This window comes from Martes martes (assembly GCF_963455335.1).
Source record: "Martes martes genome assembly, chromosome: 13".
NCBI classification, from domain to species: domain Eukaryota; kingdom Metazoa; phylum Chordata; class Mammalia; order Carnivora; family Mustelidae; genus Martes; species Martes martes.
The window spans coordinates 59,999,228-60,021,719 of NC_137901.1; the positions used below are offsets into that span (position 1 = coordinate 59,999,228).

Genomic DNA, 22,492 nt, shown 5'->3' on the forward strand with positions numbered 1-22,492 from the left:
CCAGTATCTTAATGGACAAGCATACCCATTTTTTATTAAACTGGGATCTTAGCCTGCTACTGATTTAAAAACTACTTTTTAAACTTCTTAGAAATATTTTTCATTTAATTAATATGCCTTTACAACCTGATTTTTAATGATTGCAGAGTATTCATCATATGAGTATCCCATTACTCATTTAACAAACTCCCTATTGTAGACATGTACTTTTTTGCTATTCTACAATATATGTAACATGATATATGTAAAATACTGCATGTAACTTTTTACAACTCTTGATATTTTTAAATTTAGGATAAATTCCTGTTAGAACTGCTTAAAGATACAACATCTTTAATGCTTTTGATTTATACTGTTAACATTTACTGCTTTAGGGGACTAATTTTAACTTCTAGCAGTCAGAAAAAAAAAATGTTTTGGGGCACCTGGGTGGCTCAGTTAGTTAAGCAGCTGCCTTCAGCTCAGGTCATGATCTCAGGGTCCTGAGGATAGAGCCCCTCATTGGGCTTCCTGTTCGGTGGGGAGCCTGCTCCTCCCCCTCCCTCTCCCACTCCCCCTGCTTCTGCACTCTCTCTCTCTCACAATAAATAAAAATAAAATCTTTTTTAAAAAATGTTTATGGCAGACAAAGTTCTATCCCTTGAATTACTTGATTGTTTAGTATTCCTTTTTGATAACTCTTTGGGGACAGCGTGATCCAAGAAATAAGTTTCCAGTTGAGTTTAGAAATGAATCGGTCAGAATCTGCTATGTATTTTTTGCAAACAGACCCACAGACAGAGAAAAGCAAAACAGAAGGTCCCAGCGGTTTTGGACCAGCCATGAACAAATGTCATTACGCAGAGAAGAGTTATCAAACTAATCGCCCAGTGCTCGTGTAAACATTACAACCTCAATGAGTAAATTAGATTTTCTACAAGAAACATACTCGAACAAATACTTTCCATAACAGATACATAATGAGCAGGTACGGTGGCAGACATGCACAGCGCACTGTGATACTCCTGTCCTGGGTTTGTGTTATGCACCCCAAGAGGTACTGTGGAACCTGTGGGACTGATGACGGGAGGCTTCTCCTTCCACACCTGGAGGGAAGTTCGATTTCAGGAGGACAAAACACAGAATCGGGTGGACTGGACCTCAGCAGGACCTTCCCCTGCATAGCTACCTCTCTTCTTTCCTTGTGCCTTTAAAGTCGGTCGCGCTTAAGTCTTTCCCAGTCTTCTGTCACCTTTACAATAAAAGGCAAACCCTAATCTGGTTCCTCAAGGATGTATGAATTGTGCTCGGATTTAAACATGAGTACATACAAGGGTTTGCTGACATTTCAGAATTCTATCCTTTGACTATAAAGTTGATATATTTGTGGTTAAACGTCTTCACGGAATTAATTCAGTGTTTATATCATAACATGGGACGTTCAGCCTCACATGTGGATCCCAAATCATTAGCTCCAAGTACTTTAGTAGCTTAACATATTTTAAATGAATGTACCCTCTCTAACAACACCTTTAGAAATTACACTTCACGCTAATGAGCCCTAAGCTCCCAAGCCTGATTCCCCAGGCACGAGGCCGCTGTTGGCTCTGGGACTTAGCTTGTGGGAGGGTTTCTCTCTGGCCCAGGAGCACTGTGAGTGCTTTGCTGTCAGTACCATTGTCTTCTTAGACCAGGGGTTACCACAACATTTTTAAATGTCTTGTGACATCTTGTAATTGCCCTGTCTTAAACACGGAAGTTCTACTTTTTCTGCAGTGAGGATGTTTCCCTGCTTTTATGCAATAACACAGTGATATAATCGGTCACCATCCAGCCCGTGCCAGCCACAGCCTTCTGTTTGTTAGTGACTGACCGGCCCTTAGTTAGTATTACTTTTGCTTAAGCGCTGGCTTTAACGTTTTCCTAACAAAGCCTGAAAATGACACGATTTACGAAAGGTCCCACGGTCTCCAGGCTGCCAGGCTTGTGTGAACCCCTGTCTCTCTGAGTCTTTCTCTTGGCCTCTCGTCCTCTCTCCTGTCTTCCCTTCCTCTTCGTTTCATGCTGCCTTTCTGTCCCCGATATGTGTCTGTTTCCTCTGTCCCCTTCCTTTCCTTTTCTCCCATGTCTCTCTACTCTCCACAGGCCATGAAACCAAAGTGCCATTACTACGTTATTATTATTGTTTGTTTTATTTTGTAAGTTGAATCTAATAGGCCACGTTCTGATTTTTCCCCTGGGGACCAACAGCCTTAAAAATGACAACTACAGGGGTGCCTGGGTGGCTCTGTCGGTTAAGTGTCTGACTTTCTGATTTTGGCTCAAGTCTTGATCTCAGGGTCGTTGAGATCGAGCCTCACTTTGGGCCCTGTGTTCAGCAGGGAGTCTGCCTGGGATTCTCTCTCCCTCTCCCTCTGCCCCGCTCGCTCGTTCGTGCTCTCTAAATTAATTAATTAAATCTTTTTTTAAACTATAACAACTATATATTTGTATATATTCTTATCTCCATGTATTTATTTCAAACACAAACATTCCAAGTAGATGATAGGTAGATGGGTGGACGGGTGGGTAGATGAATGAATGGATGGATGGAAGGACGGTTGGATAAAATGACCAACAGCAAGTGTCCTACCAACCCTTGTAGTGAGGCCCAGTATTTAGAATTATGTGAGCCTTGTGAGCTATATGGAAGTATAAATGGAGGTACACGTTGGTTGTTTGTTATCCGTGTTTTGGCCATAATTAAGAATTTTACAATATGGAATAAAGGGCACTTGCTGGACATTCTGGGGAGGTGTGTAAATGGGAGGAGGCAATTTGCTGCCAGGTAGAAAGAGCATTTGGTAAGAGGAGAGGTATAAATCCTGGCAGAAGCCCATGGCAGGAGAGAGGCCACTGCCTTAGTAGACTATCCCTCAAGCCAGAGGCCTGGGTAGAACTTGACCTTGCCAAATTACACAGCCAGCCATGGGTCGGGAAAGGGCTGGGCAGCCTTGGACTTGCTGGGTGTGTTGTGGTCAGTGAGGCCGGGCTCCCGTGTGGACGGCTCGGCTCTGTCTGTCAGAGAAAAGGAAGCTCTTTCCCATGTGGTGGTCACTACACTATCAATCACATGAGTTCTCTACAGCTTTCTAAGGACGATAATGTTCTTGGGTTCCAGAAGAGTTAATTTTTAAATTATTTGTGGGGGAGAACCAGGACAAATATTCCACTAAACGTCAAATTATAGGAATGCCTGAGTGGCTCATTTGGTTGAGCATCTCCCTTTAGCTCAGGTCATGATCCCGGGGTCCTGGGATCGAGCCCTGCATTGGGCTCCCTGCTCAGCCTGCTTCTCCCTCTCCCTCTGCTGCTCCCCCTGCTCATGCTGTCTGTCTGTCTCTCTCTCTCTCTCTCTCTCAAATAAATAAATAAAATCTAAAAAAAAAAAAATTATAGGGGCACCTGGGTGGCTCAGTGGGTTAAAGCCTCTCCCTTCAGCTCCGGTCATGATCTCAGGGTCCTGGGATTGAGCCCCACATCTGGCTCTCTACTCAGTGGGGAGACTGCTTCCCCCTCTCTCTCTGCCTGCTGCTCTGCCTACTTGTGATCTCTGTCTGTCAAATAAATAAAATCTTTAAAATTTTTTTAAATTAAATTAAAAAAATATATAAAACCTACTTGGAGACACACCTGGATTCCCATCAATTCAAAGTTACAAACAAATCATGTATATGAATTTTCAGCTTTCTTAATTAGCATAAACTTTTGGCATGGCAGTGAACATTGACAATAAAGCAAGTGGAAGACGGAAAGAGAGAAGAGAACTGCCCAGAAAAGTTTATTCATCCACTTGCTCCTGAAGCAAATATTTATTGAGCTCTTAGTGTCCATCAAGACTGTCTTAAGTGCTTGATAGACATCAGGAGACAACCAGCAAGATCCCTGCCCTCATGGGGCCTACAATCTAGCAGGGAATGCAAGGAATGAGTAGGACATAATAAATAAATCTATGAAAGAGTATTTTAGGAGGTGCTCAGCACTGCGGAGACAAGGGTCATTGGGGCAGGTTAGGGGGCATGAGATCGGAGGAGCGGGGGCAGCGTGGTTTTAAAGAGGATGGTCAGCGAGGGTTGTGTTGAGAAGCAGGTTAAGGGCAGAGCCTCGAGAGGCAAGGCAGCAAGCAAAGCAGGCTCAGGGAAGCACAGTCCATGCAGCCTGAGAGGCAGCAGTGCTAAGGTCCTGCCCTGGGGCAGGAGACCCCAGCGGTACAGGGAAGATCAGGAGGCCAGCGTGGCTGGACAGTGAGCAGGCGGAGATTGATGATGGTGTAATAGCAGAGAGATGCATGGAAAGAGCGGCACCAAAGAAACAGGGTCTTAGAATTATTGTGGGGACTCTGAGTGAGTAGAGCCCCCTAGGAGTGACCTGAGCTGACCTTCTCTGTAAAAGTGTCATCCTGACCCCAGTTGCAGAAGACACTGTAGGGTAGAAGCAGCGGACTCTTGCTGTAATCGAAGTGAGGTGTTGGTGGTTAGAGCCGTGCAGGTGGTGAGATATTTACCCAGGAGAAACATTAGAACTGCTCTTCTCCAGCATCTTTAGGTACCGGGTGCTTCTGAGGACAGTGCTCTGTGGGTGGGGAAAGGGGAGACATTGTCAGGTACGTGACCCAGGCTGGTCCTTAGAACAATGATCACTGCAATGCTTAACCATCATATATAGTGGGTGTTTTTTTTTTTTCAAAGCTTTTTCAAATATGAACTTAATTACCTGTTTCCCTGAAAGTTGAGGGACATTTTTCTTGTGGTAGGAAGAAAGGTGGATTTAGGATTAAAAAAAAAAAAAATGCTGGGACCCCTGGGTGGCCTAGTCAGTTAAGCGTCTGCCTTCGGCTCAGGTCATGATCCCAGGGTCTTGGGATCGAGTTCCACACCGGGCTCCTTGCTCAGCAGGGAACCTGTTTCCGCCTCTGCCGGCTGTTCTCCCTGCTTGTGCTCCCTCTCTTGTTCTCTCTCTCTCTGACAAATAAATAAATAAAATCTTTAAAAATATATATATATATATATATATAAAATGCTCTGAAAAATATTCCTTCTTCCTGTAATCTGACAGATGCCTTAACTTATTCCCTCTTGATACTCCATTTGCTAAGAAAACATCATTTTCTTGATATTTAGAGTTAAGGTAGGAAAAAAACCTGATAAACATCATCCTTCTTTTGGACTTCCCCCTAAGATCTTATAGCTGCTCACTCATTTTATCATTTGGCCCTAAAAGATTCACTGAGACAGGAAGAACTAGAACCATTCTGTTTGTGGGGTTCCCTGGAAATTGTTTTCAGTTCTTATCAAAGTAACTCAACTGATTCAAAGGAAACCATCTGTCTACCACCTTGTTGTGCGTGGTTTTTCACTTTGACCTTGGTAATCTGACCTTGGAATTCCACCTTTGCTAGCGGCCCTGCCCCTGAGTACGTCTTGAATTTCATTCTTCTGGCTCTCTTCTTCCTCCAACCTTCTAATCCTCCAAATCTAGGGGATTTCTGAGGGCCTGTCCTTGGCATCCTTCCTGGCTGTCTCCCTCCGCCCCTCTCTCCCTTGGCAAGTTCATTCCAGTCTTGCTGTATACAGTGGCTTATCCCTGTGATCCACGTCCCTGTCATCCCTGGATTCATATTCGTAAAACAGAGCTCTGGGGTTCTCTTAATCCAAACCCCCGGTGACCTCCCATCCATTCATAGATTCCAAAAATAGCCATTGACAGGAGCAATCAGAGCTCATGTTCACGGAGCCGACATTCTAGTGGGCAGGCAAGATCACAGCCGCTGAGTAGGTAAGCTCACAGGATGTTGATGGCTGTGGGGGGAGAAAGGAGAACAAAGCAGGACAGAGACCGCAGGGTGGCCGTTAGAGTCGCTGTTTTCTGTAGGGTTGTGAGGACAGTGTGGTGTTTGAGCAGAGGCCTAAAGAGGGTCCAGCCAGTGAGAAGAGCATGAGCAGTGTAGGGGTGTGGTGGTGGCAGAGTACTGGGAAGAGCCAGGAAGAGCCACCGGGCAAGAGGTCAGGGAGGTGAGGTCAGAAAGGGAATGCGGAAGAGGGGAGGAGTCAGGTAATGTGGGGACTTTGGATTTTACTCTGAGATGGGAAGCATTGAATGGGTTTGGTTTGCTTTGCTTTTCTTAATACAGTCTTGTTTTAGTATGATAAAATGTACAAAACATAAAATTTACCATTTTAACCATTTTTAAGTGTATGGTTTCTCTTGCGTTAAGTACCATCCACATTGTCGGACGACCATCCCTGCCGTCCATACCAGAGCTTTCTCGTCTTCCCAAACTGAAACTCAGTCCCCACTAAACACTAATTCTTTGTTACTCCCCTCACCCCACCCACCGGCAGCCATTATTCTACTTTCTTTTCTATGAACCTGACTACTCCTGGGGCACAGTATTTGTCCTTTTGTGTCTGGCTTGTTTCATTGAGCATAATAGCCACAGAGTTCATCCATGTTGTAGCCTACCGCAGAATCTCCTTCCTCTTTAAAATGGAATAATTCCGTTTTTATGTCTCCACCATGTTTTGTTCATTCATTCATCCATCTGTGAACACTGGGTGGTGAGCATAGGATTGTCTTGAACCCAATTGTTATATGATCTGACTTACGTTCTCAAATAATCCATGGCTCCCGAGCTAACTAGACTGTGGCAAGAAAGGGTAGACACAGGCCAGGTGGATTCTGTGACAATACCTGATGACACCTTCCACCAGGAATGCAGCGGTGCAGGCCTAAGACGTGATCAGAATCTGGGCGTGTTCTGAAAGTACAGCCAAGGAGATTTCCTTAAGGATCCCATGTCAGGTGTGAGAGAGGAGGCCAAGGATGCCTCCACAGGTTTTGGATGGAGCAAGTGAATCACGTCATTGCCATTGACTGGAGAAGACTTCAAACAGAGCACGTTTTAGTGGGGAAATGAGGCCTCCCATTCTGGACTTTCTGAGTTGCAGATGCCTGTTAGAATTCAAGTGTTGCTGTCGGGCAGGCAGTGGGGGTGCGAGGGCAGAAATCAGAGGACAGGTCGAACCTGAAGACATCAGTATGAGAGTCACTAGGACCTTCACATGATTGAAGCCCCAAGATGGAGGAAATAGCCAAGTAAGTGAGCTTAGACAAAGAAGAAGACCCAGGAAGATCCATGAGTCCGTCCAGTGTTAGGAGGCTATGGAGGGAGAAGGACCAAGCAAAGAGCACCAAGCAAGAGTGACCATGGAATGGGAGGAAAGTCAGGAGAGAGGGAGATGACTTGGAAGCCTGGAGTACGGAGGCAGCTTGGCTGGTCAGGAGCCTAATCATGAGCCAACAGGAAATCCCCCTTTCTTGCCCACCAGGCCCTTTGTTTTTCTTTTTCTTAACTTTGTTCTTCTTGCCCTCACAAGTCTTACCCATCCCAGGCCCTCAGTAACATCTGCTGGGTCCATGAATGAACAACACCTGTGGTTTTGTGTGAGTCCACGGGTGGAGGGTTTGGAAGGAATAATAACTCCATCTGCCCCAGACACCTCCCCTTCTCAACACTCATTTGGTCACTCTCAGCTCCACAGGAAGAGAAGCAGCTCTGCCCCTTCCCTGATGCCTCCCGTTTCCACACAACATGGCCCCCAGTGAGCTCAGGAGGGGACTGTGGACCACAGGAGCAGAAGAGCAGAGGGGTGGGGTCCGGTCCTGAGGAAGGAGCTGGGCCTTCAGCTCATGTTTGAGGCTTCTTACTGTTTTGCCATTGTCGGGAATTCAAGAATACCAGGTCTGTCCATGTTCAGATTTAAACCTGAGCTACATTCCAAAGCCAGACCAGATCAGCCATTTTGTAGTATTTGCCGCACCGTCTGCCTGGGTGAGGTGTTCTGTCAGGTTATGAAACACTGAGGTGAACGAAACGAACGTGTGGAATCAGAAACCCAACTTGTAACTCTTGTTAAGTGGTTTCAGATGTTTCCCTCGGGAAAGGAAGGAGGCCCGTTCCTAGGTATATGCCCAGGAGAATTAAAAACATACGTCCACCCAAAAACTCATACTTGGATGTTCATGGCAGCTTTGTCAAGAGCCAAAGAGTGCCGGCAACCCAGATACCCATCAGATGGTGAATGGATACATGAAATGTGATCCTTCACACCATGGAATGTTGTTTAGCCATAAAGAGGAGTGAAGCACTGATTCATCCTCTAACATGAATCAACCTGAAAACATGATGCCAGGTGAAAGAACCAGACACAAAAGGTCGGTCACATCTCACACAGTCCCACATATATGGAATGTCCAGAACAATCCAAGGAGACAGAAAGTAGATTGGTGGTCGCCAGAGGCTGGGGGCAGGGAGGAAAGTTGGAAGGGTACTGGTGACAGTATGGGGCTTCTTTGGAGGGGTCATGTTCAGAAGCAGTCATGGGGATGGTTACTCAACTCCACGGATATTCTGAAGAACCACTGAATTGTACCACTTTAAATGGGTGCATTGTATGGTATATGAATCACGTATCTCAATAAAACTGTTGCATACAAAATTAAAAGGAAGAGGGAAAATATAAAACTTAAAATCAGAGGGTCCCCAAACTGGAAGAAATCTGCAAGACTCTTGCACAGTGAGTGAGAATAGCATTGCGGCGAGGTGTTCAGCACTTGGCATCGGGGACGGTTTCCTTTCCCACTTAGGTCAGCTGTCTGTTGTCTGAGTTGTGGCTGCTGCAGAATTGCGAAGGGGCTCAGCCACTTCGGAAAACAGTATGGAGATTCCTTAAGAAATTAAAAATAAAGCTTCCTTATGACCCTGCCATTGCACTACTGGGTATTTACCCCCAAAGATACAGATGTAGTGAAAAGAAGGGCCATATGTACCCCAATGTTCATAGCAGCAATGGCCACAATTGCCAAACTGTGGAAGGAGCCAAGATCCCCTTCAACAGATGAATGGATAAAGAAGATGTGGTCCATATATACTATGGAATATTATGCCTCCATCAGAAAGGATGGATACAAAATACCTTTTGTATCAACATGGACAGGACTAGAGGAGATTATGCTGAGTGAAATAAGTCAAGCAGGGAAAGTCAATTATCATATGGTTTCACTTACTTGTGGAGCATAAGGAATAACACGGAGGACATTGGGAGATGGAGAGGAGAAGGGAGTTGGGGGAAATTGGAGCGGGAGACGAACCATGAGAGACTGTGGACTCTGAGAAACAATCTGAGGGTTTTGGAGGGGAGTATGGAGAGGGATCAGGTGAGCCTGGTAGTGGGTATTGTGGAGGGCACGTATTGCATGGAGCACTGGGTGTGGTGCATAAACAATGAATCTTGGAACACTGAAAATTTTAAATTAAATTTTATAAAAAACAGGGCAGGAAGAAAAAAAGAATTGCAAAGGGGCTCAGTGAGCAGTTGCCTTTGAAATACTTTTCTTTTACCTCTACATAGAGATTTCAGTCACCTAATGTCTCCGACGGAGTGCGAGGTGTTGAATTTTCTGGAAGCTGGATGTTACCTCCAGAGAAGGCTCTCACTGATTTGGTGCTGCAGAGCTGCAGGGCCCCACGTTTCACGGAACAAAAGTCCCCATGTAGTTCTGTTCCTTCCCACCAAGGGCACCGTCCTCTAACTTTAGGGTCAGGGTACACAGGGAGCTTCCCCACATCATGGCTCCTGGCTGTACCCTGTTGCTGTTGCAGAGGAGAGCTGTTGGGGGTGACCTCGAGGTCACTGGCCCCCTCCCCCTGTGCAGAGGCTCAGTTTACAGCATCCAGCCATTAAGGCAGATTTTCCAAGCCGTAGCACACATTCTTCTGGAAGCAACCTGTGCCCTTTGCTTCCCTTCCTTCTGGTAATCTGCCACGGTTCTAGTCAGCCAGCTTCACTCCCTCCCCGGCTGTTAAGTGCATAAATCTGGACAAGCCACATTTGCGGGATGGGGGGGCTTTCCCACAGGGTCTGAAGCCTAGGGCAAACCCAGGAATCAGAAGCCCTCGGCTGGGAGTTAAGCGCTGCCCACGTTGTTGGTTCTTTGCACAACCACACTGTAACCTGCCTTGTGCTGGTGATCGGAACTCATCCCTCTCCTGACGTTCTGAAATCATGTGCCCTCTCTTTCCCACACCCAGCACCAAGTGTTCTGCAGATGTTTCTAGAACTCAGTTCTCAAACCCACCCCTGACTTCTGTGTCCTCACCATGTGCTTCTCTCTTGGCTTTTGGAATCTGGCAGGTCTTGCCACGTTTCTACCAAAATTACATCACCGCCTTCTGGGTGCCGTCCTGTGTCCAAAGCCAGAGAACTCACCCTGACCATTGCCGCTCATCAGCATGTCACACTATTGATCTCACACTCTTGACCTCTTGACTGCCCTGAGTCAGAATCTCCCCACCTCACGTCTCCCCATCCTGTTTCTCATTTGGTCATTTCAGCCATCCTTCCTTCGTGTCCCTCCCGCCTGCACCTGTCACACGTGCACCTCCTCGGCCCCCTGCCTTGACCCGTTCGCCAGATTCTGATCTGTCCCGGCCCACCTCTGCCCAGAACTCCTACATCCCTGTGGAGCAAGGGAGGAAACGGAGTCCCAGTCACTAGGATTTGAACCTGGGCACCCAAATACAAAATCCATGCTCAAACCATAAATACCTTCTAATCCCTCCTTAGACCTATAGTAGATTTTACACTAAAATGTTCCCAAAGAAGTGTGTATCTAATTCTATAGTTGTTGCCAGTTGGAATACAGCAAATGCGCTTTTAAAGACATTGCCTTTAAATCTAACTTTCTTCCCAAAAAGGAGGGTTCCTCACTTCGCTTTGCCTCTCAGCAGAGAAAGGATTCGGAGTGACTAAGAAGACCAAGAATAATACCTTAAAGTGTTATGTAATTCGTGCCTGATGTTCCAAGGAGAACTTTTGTCAGAAAACTTGATAGAGAATTGTCTGGAAGCAAGGACCAAAGTCGTGATTCTTTGAGTCTCTTATCCCTAATGAAAATACCTAATTATTTTATTTCTGTTCCCACACAAATAAGTTTCTCTGGTGAGTCTCTTAGGCATTCTCCAAGTGCACAATTTTCTCAGAGAATGAAGATTTTACAGAGAGACTTTTAGGCATAAGAGTGGGAGTATTGTGAAGGGGGAATCAAAAGCTAAAAAATTAAGTTTGTGGAAGAAAAATACTTGAGGAAAATGATGTTCTCATCACTAAAGGTCGATTTATTTGATTCTCTGTTATGTTTCATGGATCTGAGTAACTAAACTTTATACTTATCATAGTTGTTTTGTGACATAATTTGGAAATAAAAGAATTGCTAGACACATCTTAGTATAGCTTTTGGGGTGGGGGAAGTGTTTAAAATCAGCAGAAGCCATGGAAGTTGGCCACCGTGGGCAGTGAAGTCCCTTCGGCTCAGAGCCCTGTGCTCAGAATCACAGAGAATTCGGATCTGCCCCAGGCCTTATGGGTCCTGCTTTAGGAAGAGAAAGAGGGAGAGGCCAGAGCTATGCAAGCAACTGTTTCTGTACACAGCTGAACTTTATTTTTTAAAAGATTTTATTTATTTATTTGACAGACAGAGACAAAGCAAGAGAGGGAACCCAAGCAGGGGGAGTGGGAGAGAGAGAAGCAGGCTTCCCACTGAGCAGGGGGCCCGATCCGGGGCTCGATCCCAGGACCTCAGCCAAAGGCAGACGCTTACCAACTGAGCCACCCAGGTGTCCCACAGCTGCACTTTAAAGCTTCTAGAACCAGCAGGTGAAATTAACAAGGTTGCACAAGACAAGCTCAAATACAGACACCAGTTGTATTTCTATGTACGAGAATGACAAAAATCCAAAAATGAAACTTTAAATCCTGTACATTTAAAAATAACATCCAAGAAATCTACAGAGGAAAAAATTCAACAGATGAAATGAAAGGTCTATACACAGTAAACTACAAAGTATTCTTGAGAGGATTTAAATAAATAATATAACACATAAATAAATAAACACATCTTGTGCATGGATTAGAACACTCAATCTTGTTAAGGTGGTACTTCTCCCTTCAGTGAGCTATGGGTTCAGTGCAATCTCAGATCAACAGGCTTTCTCATAGAAACTGACAAGCTAATTCTAAAATGTATGTGGGAATTCAAAAGACCTAGAACAGCCAAAACATTGTTGAAAAAGAGGAGTGAAGTTGAAGACTTCACACTATTAATTTTAAGACTTACTACGAGGCCACAGAAATCAAGACAGTGTATTGTGGACATAAGAATAGACATATGGGGGATGCCTGGGTGGCTCAGTCGTTTAAGCGGCTGCCTTCGGCTCAGGTCACGATCCCAGGGTCCTGGGATCGAGTCCCGCATCGGGCTCCTTTCTCAGTGGGGAGCCTGCTTCTCTCTCTGCCTCTCTGCCTACTTGTGATCTCTCTCTCTCTCTCTCTCTCTCTCTGACAAATAAATAAATAAATCTTAAAAAAAAAAAAAAGAAGAAGAATAGACATATGGGTCAGTAAAACAGAACTCAGTATCCAGGAATAGACCCCACATGTATACAGTCTATTTCAACAAAGGTACCAAGATAATTCAGTGGGGCAGGGTAGTCTTTGCAATAAACATGCTGGGGAAGCTGATTCCTGTATGAAAAAGAGTGAAACTTGACCCTTTCCTCACACCGTACTCAAAAATGAACTCAAATGGATCATTGACCTAAATATAGGAGTTACAATTGTAAAACTTTCAGAAGAAAACTTGGGGGTAATTTTTCTTTTCTTTTCTTTTCTTTTTTTTTTTTTTTTTTTTGCTTCGGGTTAGACAGAGATTTCTTAGAACACCAAAAAAAGCAAAATGCTAAATGGATAAAATGGATTAACTGGACTTTGGCAAAATTTAAAATTTTGCTCATCAAAAGATGCTCAAGAAAATTAAAATGCAAGCTGCAGTTTGGGAGGACATATTTGCAAAACCTATAGCTGACAAAGGACTTAAATCCAGACAGTTTTTTCAAGTGTCTTATTCTTGTAAAAGAAATAAAACTCGATAGTAAGAAGGCATGCAATCCAATTTCTTTAAATGGGCAAAATATTTGAGCAGACTCTTAACAAGAAGATATGCAAAGTAGCCAACAGTCACGTGAAAAGATGTTCATGGGGCTCCTGGGTGGCTTAGTGGGTTAAGCCTCTGCCTTCAGCTCAGGTCACGATCCCAGGGTCCTGGGATCAAGCCCCGCATTGGGCTCTCTGCTCAGTGGGGAGTCTGCTTCCTCCTCCTCCTCTCTCTCTCTCTCTCTCTGCCCTACTCTTTGCCTACTTTTGATCTCTGTCTGTCAAATAAATAAATAATTTTTAAAATCTTTAAAAAAAAAATAAAAGAAGATGTTCAAAGTCATTGGTCTTTAGGGAGATACAAACTGAAGCCATAATTAGATGCCACTACATACCCACCAGAGTAATTCAAATTAAAAGATGGACAAAACCAGGTATTGAGGATGTGGTGTAACTAGAACCACTAGACACTGCTTGACAATGTATAAGGGAATGGCCACTTTGGAAAACAGTGTCACAGTTTTTTAAAGTTAAACACATTCCATATAATCGAGCAATTCCTCTCCTGGGTAGAATCAACCCAGTCTGGTACACAGATATTCTGATCAGCAGTCCTCACGACAGTCAAGAACCAGAAATATCCCAAATGTCCACCTGCTGCTGAATGAATACACAAAACGTGGTGTATTCATACAGCAGAGTAGAACTCAGCAATTTTTTAAGAAGAACTAACTGCTAATATACATAACAAAATGGGTGAATCTCAAAAATCCCCTGCTAGTTCAAAGAAAACAGGCACAAAGGACAAGGTGATTTCATTGATATGAAATTTCTTGAAAAAGGCAAAACTATAGGGACAGAAGTTAGATTAACTGTGTCTGAGATGGGGGTGAGGGTGTGGGGGAGAGCTGGGCTTGGCTCCAAAGAAGGGTAAGGAGATGATGGAGGTGTTCTAAAACTTGCTTGTGTTCTAAAACTTGAGTGTATGAATAAATGGGTGAATTTTTGGTATATATAGTATACCTCAAAAGCTGTTAAAATGATCCTAAGAATAGTTAAAGTAGGCTGTCCTAAAGGAAAAAAAAAAAAAAGAAAACAGACGAGTGTGGGGTATATTACAAATTTGCCTTTGTCCTCTCTGGTCTCCCGGGCTCAGGGAGCAGCCACGGAGCAGAGGAGGACGGCGAAGGTAGAAAGCCTCAGAGCATGCTTTTGAAGCCAGGTTTGACCACTTCCTTCCAAGAGAATATAAAATATTCTTAATCATACTTGTTTTGTCATCAGTCAAATGGGAATTGAGTCGCCTACAAGGCAGGGTTATCTCAGATGAGACCTTGTACATACCGCCCTTAGAACATTGCCTGGAACATATGAAGCGCTCAGTAAATGCTAGGGGCGACCTCTTTTTCTATGTGGTTCCTTGCCAAGATTCTTTCCCAGGGGGGTCAGAGGAAAGACATGGGCAAGGGGACTGCTAATGATTTTAATGTTTGGGGCTTGGGGTTTTTTTAGCATAGTTTCTGCAAGTTGTTTCTAGATAGACTTTTCAACATACTGTATTAAATTTGATTTGAGGATGGACAGATTATGAATAACAAAATCGTGGTGTCGGCAGGCATGATAGAGCCCACACAGACTTGATATCCACCAGATCTTTGAAAAAACAAGTGACAAAATCCTATTGTGTCATTCTCTTAATCCTAGGGCTAAAACTGAGTGTGTGTATTTTAAATGAATCAGACCTAAACTTGAGCTTTAGACAATCCCATATAAATAAATGGGTTCTGACCTGAAACTGCCTATTTCTAAGGTCCCTGGATTGTGGTGGTGGACATTATCCACTATGTTCCCATAAAAAGTTCGGTCAGACATTTATTTTTGCTTCAGCTTGTTCTGGAAAGTGTTTAGTGCTGCTCCCAAAGTTATAATACAAGGTAATAAAATAACTGAAAATGCAGGAGAACAGAATTGGAATACGAGTCAAGTTAGGTGGGACCAGAAGTGAAATTCGCATCCAGAACATAAGGCCAAGCCCTACACAAACATGAACACTGACGCCCAAACGGGACCTGTATGCTTTCCTGAATCAACTCAGTAATGTAAATAAAAACAGAGAAGAGTCACAGGGCTCTGAAGATTAAAAATTAATAAGAAAATATAAAAAGCATTTTCTTCAGAAATGCAAAAAAAAAAAGTCATCTTGATACTAAAATTTGAGATTTTTCCATAAGTCATCTTAGAAGGAATATTGGCTAACAGGCATGAGGAAGAATGTTTTTACACTCAACCTCGTGACAATTTCCACCCGTACCGCCTGTGAAAGCAGTTCTTCCCAAGACCTGTGTGTGTACCCAGGGCGTTGACTCCAAACTATTGCACAACATTCCCTTCCAGAGACAAGAAATGGGCTTTGGGTTCTCATTTCAAAAATGAAAAATAGGGTTATGTGGGTGGCTCAGTGGGTTAAAGCCTCTGCCTTCGGCTCAGGTCATGATCCCAGAGTCCTGGGATCGAGCCCCGCATTGGGCTCTCTGCTCAGTGGGGAGCCTGCTTCCCTTCCTCTCTCTCTGCCTGCCTCTCTGCCTGCTTGTGATCTCTGTCTGTCAAATAAATAAATAAAATCTTTAAAAAAAAAATGAAAAATAGATCTCAGGTGTGAGTGCAACCAGAAAGTTGTGTCAGCAGGAATATCATACAAGAATTTGCCTACTCTTGCATGATTTCCATTTTAGAGAGGTTAGGAGGAATTTAAAGAAAAAGAAAAAAACTGGTTACCCATCTGAGAATCCTAGGTTTGCTTTGTACTTCGTGTGGAAAGGGAGATGTAGACCGCAGGACCAAAAGGAAAATGCTGTGACACAAAACGCCAAGAGCTAGATATTTGCATTTTTTTTATTTTAATTTCAATTTTGATTGAAAAATCAGAATGGTGTTATGAAAATGTTAGAGCCTTGCCTTTTTAAAAGTAAGTTTAAATTTGGTATCATTATTATTTTTCTTTCTGTAACACAACTCAAACTCCCTTGGGTTTTTTTTTTTTTTTTTTTTTGAGTAGAGCTGATATACAATGTGACATTGGTTTCAGCTATACACCTCAGTGACTTGGTAAGCTTATAGGTTATGCTATGTCAAAACCTTTTAAATAAGAGTAACAAATGCTTACATATTTCAGTTGCTAAATACATGAAGATTTCAAGTCGATTCTTATTCAGTAATCAAAAAAAACAAAGAAATGTCAGTAATTTTCTTTTTATACCCTCAATTTCTACATATTCTCAGTTGTCAGAAGTGGGTTACATCTCTCTGTGAATCATCTTTTTTTTTCTTAGGCGCACACGCACACTGAAATTAGTTTTATTTAATATTATTCATCTTAGTTGCTAATGGAGGCATGCCAAAATTACTCCTCATATTTATCTCCCAGTTGGTTTCACAAATGGCGTGAGAATTCTAGCCTGGCTCTGGACAACAGGTTAAGTATAGCTAGAGGGGCTGCATTGGCTAACTGAATATTTAATGATTTTACAGAATCATTTCTTTATTTGTTGTTATATTTTTAGTTGAGAGAGTGGTGTTGTGGCTATGATTTCTTAAGAGACTTTATCTTTTAGAAATAATGTTGAAATAAAATTATATGACATAAGAGTTTTGCTGCAAAATAATAAATGTGGGGAAAGACATGAGTCATTTAAAAAAAAAAAAAAAAGGAAGAGAGAATTGGCTATGTCCTGGTACACACAGAGGAGGCTGAGTAATGAGTGGCCTGGGGAATTCTCTCTACTTTTGTAAGTTTGGAAATTTTCTCTAATAAAAGGCAGAAGCAATGGCAGTAGCAGCTCTGAAATTTTCCACGAGGTTTTTGGAACCGCTTAAAAAGTAAACATGGAGGGACGCTTGGGTGGCTCAGTTGTTAAGTGTCTGCCCTCCATTCGGGTCATGATCCCCGGGCTGGAGTCTCAAAAAGGGGCTCCCTGCTCAGCGGGAAACCTGCTTCTCCCTCTCCCACTCCTCCTGCTTGTGTTCTCTCTCTCGCTGTGTCTCTCAGTCAAATAAATAAGTAAAATCTTTAAAAAAAAAAAAAAAAAAAGTAACTATGGAGAATCCTGGAGACCTAGCTATATTCCAATCCAGTGTCTTTGTTCACCAACCACGAAGTGGAAGCTGAGATTGTTGTTGCTTTTGTGTTCCTCCGGGGTTGTCCAAAGCATCTGCTTTAAAAACACAGTGCCCACCATCCCTATTAACACGGACCCCAGAAATCGTGCGTCTTGGTTCTTAATTCGAGCTCTCCTCTCTAATTCTGTCTCAGAAGCTTCAGCTCAGACTGCTGCAGAAAAAAATGATTCTGACACCTGATGAAGACAGTAAAGGGACTTTATTCAGGAAACGACAACACTGGGGGTTTGTAGGAGGGAAGAGAGATGGAACTCGATTCCAAAAATCACCATGACACAAAGGTTACCATCGTCTCTCAAGAGCATCTTGACAATAGAAAATAGAGTATTTCTCATTTGGTGTGTGTGTGTGTGTGTGTGTGTGTTCATATGGCTCTTTGAAGGGAAAAAAGAAATTTAAGGAAGCCTATATAAACACCCTCACTGGGGTGATAAGAGCAGCAGTGCGAGATTCCAGAAGGAACCATAAATCTAGGGAGACAAAAACTGAAAGGTTCAGCTCCTCTCCATCATACGGAGATTTCCCTTCGTTGTCAGCTGTGGGTAGTTGGAGTTGTTCGTGGCAATGAGGAGCCCGACAGACCATAGGTGTAGAGACGCAGCAGACCTCTAAAGATTGTCCCTGGTACTAGGATGTCAGAACCTCACAGCCCCTCACCCCTCCTGCCCCTTCTGAGGTTTGGTACCTAATTGCATACTCGTGACTTTAAGTTTCTTTTTTCAAAGAGGGCCCCCACGGTATTCAGGGTGCACCCTTGTATGGAATCGTGAATCTTCCAGAAAAGAACCAGCTCTTTATTTTTTTTTTTTTCCTCCAAAAAATCGACGGACATGAGGCATCAGAAGCCCCGGATTTGGTGCAGATCAGAGATGGGAATGGGTGCTTCCTGGGGCTGCCGTGAGGATGACTGATGTGGGAAGGGATATAAATATTCTAATGAAGGGGTTTGTGAAAATTTACGTAACTTCTTTTATATTTAGCAGCTGATGTGTTGTCATTTGCTTCCATAGCACTGTTAATTTAATTTGGGTAATTTTGGAAATATGAATTCATAAAGCCACCTCTTACTTGGAGAGAGGGAGAGCTTGCCATAATGGGTGAAATTGAGCTCTGTGCCCACAGGGGCTTGAGGGAACCAAAAATCACAGTTCACGTGTAATTTGTAGTTTCAGAAAATGCCCCAGAAACAAACAAACACACACACACAAAATCAGTGAATTAGTATCCCCAAAGAGTGAAATTTTCAAGGTTTCCTTTCTGATGTACCTAATGCTTCTGGGCCACATTTAACTCATCCGCTCAGTCATGGCTATTCGTAATCGTGGCTCACGGAAACCTGAAGGGACAACAGCTAAAACCGAACTTACCGTTGTGATAGACACGCTTTTCCCTGCTGACATGACAGTACCACTAGGCAGGTGACTGAGTATGAAGAACTTTAAACTTACTGTTAAAACAGCTGCTGTATGTATCATTGGTGAATGCCGCAAAATTACTTCTGACTCGTAATTTTCATTTGGTGGAACTTTCTGGAAGGACGAGAATGTTTGGCAGGTGGAATCAAGCGACGATAACACGGGTGTATCCATTTCTCCTCAAGCCAATCTCAAGTCCTGTGCGTTTTACCGTGTGTGAAGTCGACTCCTATAAGGAAAACAATTCATGGGCTACCTGCAAAAAAAAAATTAAAAAAAAAAATTGGTGGGGTGAGGGACAGTTTCTTTTTACTTGTAATAACTTTTTAAAAGATTCTAACACCTGTGCTTTCTTATTCGAATTTTTTCAAATGTTAGGAATTCTTCGATCATGTGAAGAAGCTGTGGGATGATGAAGGCGTGAAGGCGTGCTTTGAGAGGTCCAACGAGTATCAGCTAATCGACTGCGCACAATAGTAAGTCAGCTCCTGAGCGTGGCCCGGCCTCTCCGAGGCTACCCTTACCCCCTCAATTATGCTGCCCTCCCAGGGTCAATGAAGTCTCTTGAGTGCGAGGGACAAAGCATTAACATCTTACTGCAGAAATCAGTTTCTCAAAGGGCCCGGGTTTGGTAGATGGAAAACTGAAACTCCGACGGGAATCAGTGTTTCAAGGAAGAACCAGAAGCAGGTGTGTTCATTTTCCCCGGACCCCTGTTTTCAGTTCTATTCATCCTTTTGCCTTCTATAAAATGACAGGCATATCTGCGAATTGGGAGGTGCTTAGATATCCGTTATTATATTTTCACCTTGGAACAGGACCCCCAAATTAAATTTTAAAATACTATCCATGTCCGCCATTGAGCCCAAGCACTTACTTGAATGATAAGCGATGCCTTATACATGCTAGAAATAGACTAGACCCTTGAAAGTAGATGGTAATTAATAAAATAAGTAAAGCCTTGATGAAAAAAAAATGCAATGAAGAGAAATAGGAAATAAGGAAATGACTCTGGTGCCTAGGCTGGCTCATTGTTTTTCCCTGAAATGCTCACTTTCCTATTTTCTTTTGCTATTTTAGATTCATTCTATGACCATTAGATAATAGTGGGCCCAAGAAGAAAGTTAATCAAGAACGTCTAGATATGTTTGCTATTTTGGTGACAAAAACTGTATTTAAAGTTGTTTTATATAACACTTGGGATAGCAAGAAATGACTGTTCTTACATTTTAAGTCTGGAAACTCTAAAAATGCTGACCTGGGGAAAAGATTCCATAAGCATGCGGTCCGGGAATCCACGATAGATGGAAGCCACTGGAGGAGCTACGCTGGGAATGCTGATTTCCAGGAGAGGGTAGCTGGGTGGCCACCCCAGCCCCTCCTCATTCAGAGGAGGTCAGGCACCATCGCCTCATGACAGGCACCGAGAAAAGCCAATGGCAAGGATGCTGGATGTGTCCCAAGCAGTGACAGGAAGCCAGTCTGGGGACAGATGGGTAAGGAAAGAGTGGCCATAAACACATGAGAGAGGTCAGTGAGGCCAGACCCTCCCGATTGCCAAAGGTTCTGCCAAGGACCTTGGACTTCTTCCAAATGCAGTGAATGACCATCGGCTCCGTGACAGGGATTGTTGGGGTCACTCTGGCCACTGTGTGGCACATCAGAAGAAGGGAACAGGGACCCGAGTGGGATGGCTGGGGTCAGGTGCAGCCATGGAGGTGAGCCCTGGGACCCAAAGGGGCAGAACGAGGTGGTGAATCAGAATGCTGGGGGCAGAGGAAAGTGGGGATCAAGGAGGACCAGAGGGAAGGTCACGGTGCCATTTATTGAGAGGGAGGAACCCAGGAGATGTTATGTGGGGGAGGATGGGACAATATCAGACTCTGATTTGGAGAAGTTAGATTGGAGATAGAGGGGCTGCCCAAGGGGGAAGCAGACGGCTGCTTGTAGGAGCCTGGAGCTCAGAATCGAAAGGGGCCTGGACAAGGAAGTTCAGTCCCCAGAGGCTGGTTTCAGGAGGAAGAGGAGCCTAAAACCACAACAGAGAAGTAGGTGGAGAGGGAGTCCTTCAGAGGAGGGGGGAGGATCTCAGGGTTGAGATGGGGGAGATTGATGATGTTAAGAAGGTTCACTTAAGCTCCTTAATGACCAAGAACTGGCTCATCGTCGCCCCAGTCCATGAGCATTGGGTGAGCGGCAGGTGTTTCTCGCAAGCGGTCTTGGTGCGGCAGGGGTAGTGAAACGGCGATGCACACCCGCCTGCTGCGTACACCCTGAAATGAGCACCAGGAGCATTAATGGCCCTCCACTCCATACGCTGAAGAAACTACTTACTAATTAAAAATTTTTGTGATCTAGAAAAGTATGTAAAATTTGCCTTCTTCTGCCACGCTTAAACCATTCCCTCAAGACTTACCTTCAGTCAATATTCCCTTTTTAAATTGGCGTGCCCTTTAGTTGATGTCTGTGAGTACACTGCTGTGGTTACTGTCCTGTCATTTGTTATGGACGTTTGCTTCCACGAGAGTGAGGCTGGATTAGATGTGGATGTGGAGAGGGGCAGGGTTCCCCGTGGAGCTCAGACACACCCTGGGGGGTCTCAGGAGGCGCACCCCTTCCCGAAGGGCCCTTATCTTTCCTTCTGGCTCTCACTAGCTCTTTCTCGAACCTGTCATCTCTGTTGTTTTAAAAGGCACCGCGGTGTCGTAGAGACAGAAAGAGTACCCTAAGTTAATGCTAACAATTTCAAGCACAGCTCATGATGATTTTAAATTCACTTACATTGGCATTTCGAGTTGATGGGAACGTGAACTCTATCATCCTTTTCTGGTATTTCTTGAGCAGAGATGTGGTGAGGGAGCGTCCCAGTGCTACTCAGTATCATATCAGGAATTTCCCTTTCTTAAAAGAAAGAACAGACCACTTACTCTCGCACCACTCCAGCGATAGAATGAATCACTTAATTTAACGTAGAATATGCAAATATAAATTTTTTAAAAGGAAGAATTCGTATGAGCCCTTAACAACAGGGAGTTAGGATTCAGATGTCTGCTCCACCACGGACAGTCATGTAAGGCTCTGGGCAAACTCATGGGGACAATTATGGGTCCCGTTCGCATACAGTTCTCGTAGCATTAAATATGTCTATCTCTAAAGTCCTCAAAATAGTGCCCGTGAGCCCTAGATCAGCTCTTGCTGTTACGTCACCATGTGGAAGCTGAGGTCCAGAGAGGTAAACTAAGGCACATAAGATCGTGGTTTCCCAGAGCCAAGGTCTGGCATTCCTTTGGTCCCGTCCTTTCAGGTGACTGAGAGCCATGGGCACAGGCTGCCTCGTGCGTGAGATCAAGACTCCCTCCCAGACTTGACAGGAACGAGGCACCAAAGCTTGAGCGGTGCTTTCTTAACTCTGGGTCTGGCCGAATCACAGAAAGCAGTTCCCCACCAAGACCTCACCGCTACAATGTTGCTTTCTTTATCCATTTTAATACACAGGAACCAAGTTGGATCAGTAACCTTTGTTATTAATAGCTTAATAGCTATTACTAGCTTATTAATAGCTTAATAGCTGCTGTTTTGCCTCTAAACCCAGATTTCAAGGTAGGGGGTGAGAGTTTTAAAAAAATAAGGAATGTCTTGGAAACATTTGTTAGAGCAATATAGGGCTAACAGAGATATTATGTTGCCAAATTCGAAGTTAAAGAAATAGAAGCTGCCTCCACCAGTCGTCAGCGTCCCTCCAATGAAAAAAAAAGACATGTCAGCATCAAACCTGAGACAGTGATACTCAGGCCGTCTTGTCCAACCCTCGTAATCTTTAATTCTTCAGGGAATGTGTCTTATTCCTCCTTAAATGTCCAGGTGAATGTTCTTTCGTGAAGTCTGTGCACAGTA

The 22,492-nt window shown here is 43.9% G+C and overlaps 1 protein-coding gene across 2 annotated transcripts in view; it reads left to right on the forward strand.

Annotated features, from left to right (window-relative positions):
* GNAL (G protein subunit alpha L) overlaps positions 1 to 22,492 on the forward strand; it is a gene marked incomplete at both ends in the record, with an annotated part of 135,911 nt that overhangs the window by 76,783 nt on the left and 36,636 nt on the right. For both annotated transcript variants that reach the window (XM_080821836.1, XM_080821837.1), the window contains one exon: positions 18,977 to 19,074. In XM_080821836.1, coding sequence (XP_080677962.1) covers positions 18,977 to 19,074 — 98 coding nt within the window. The remainder of the gene's footprint in view (positions 1 to 18,976; positions 19,075 to 22,492) is intronic.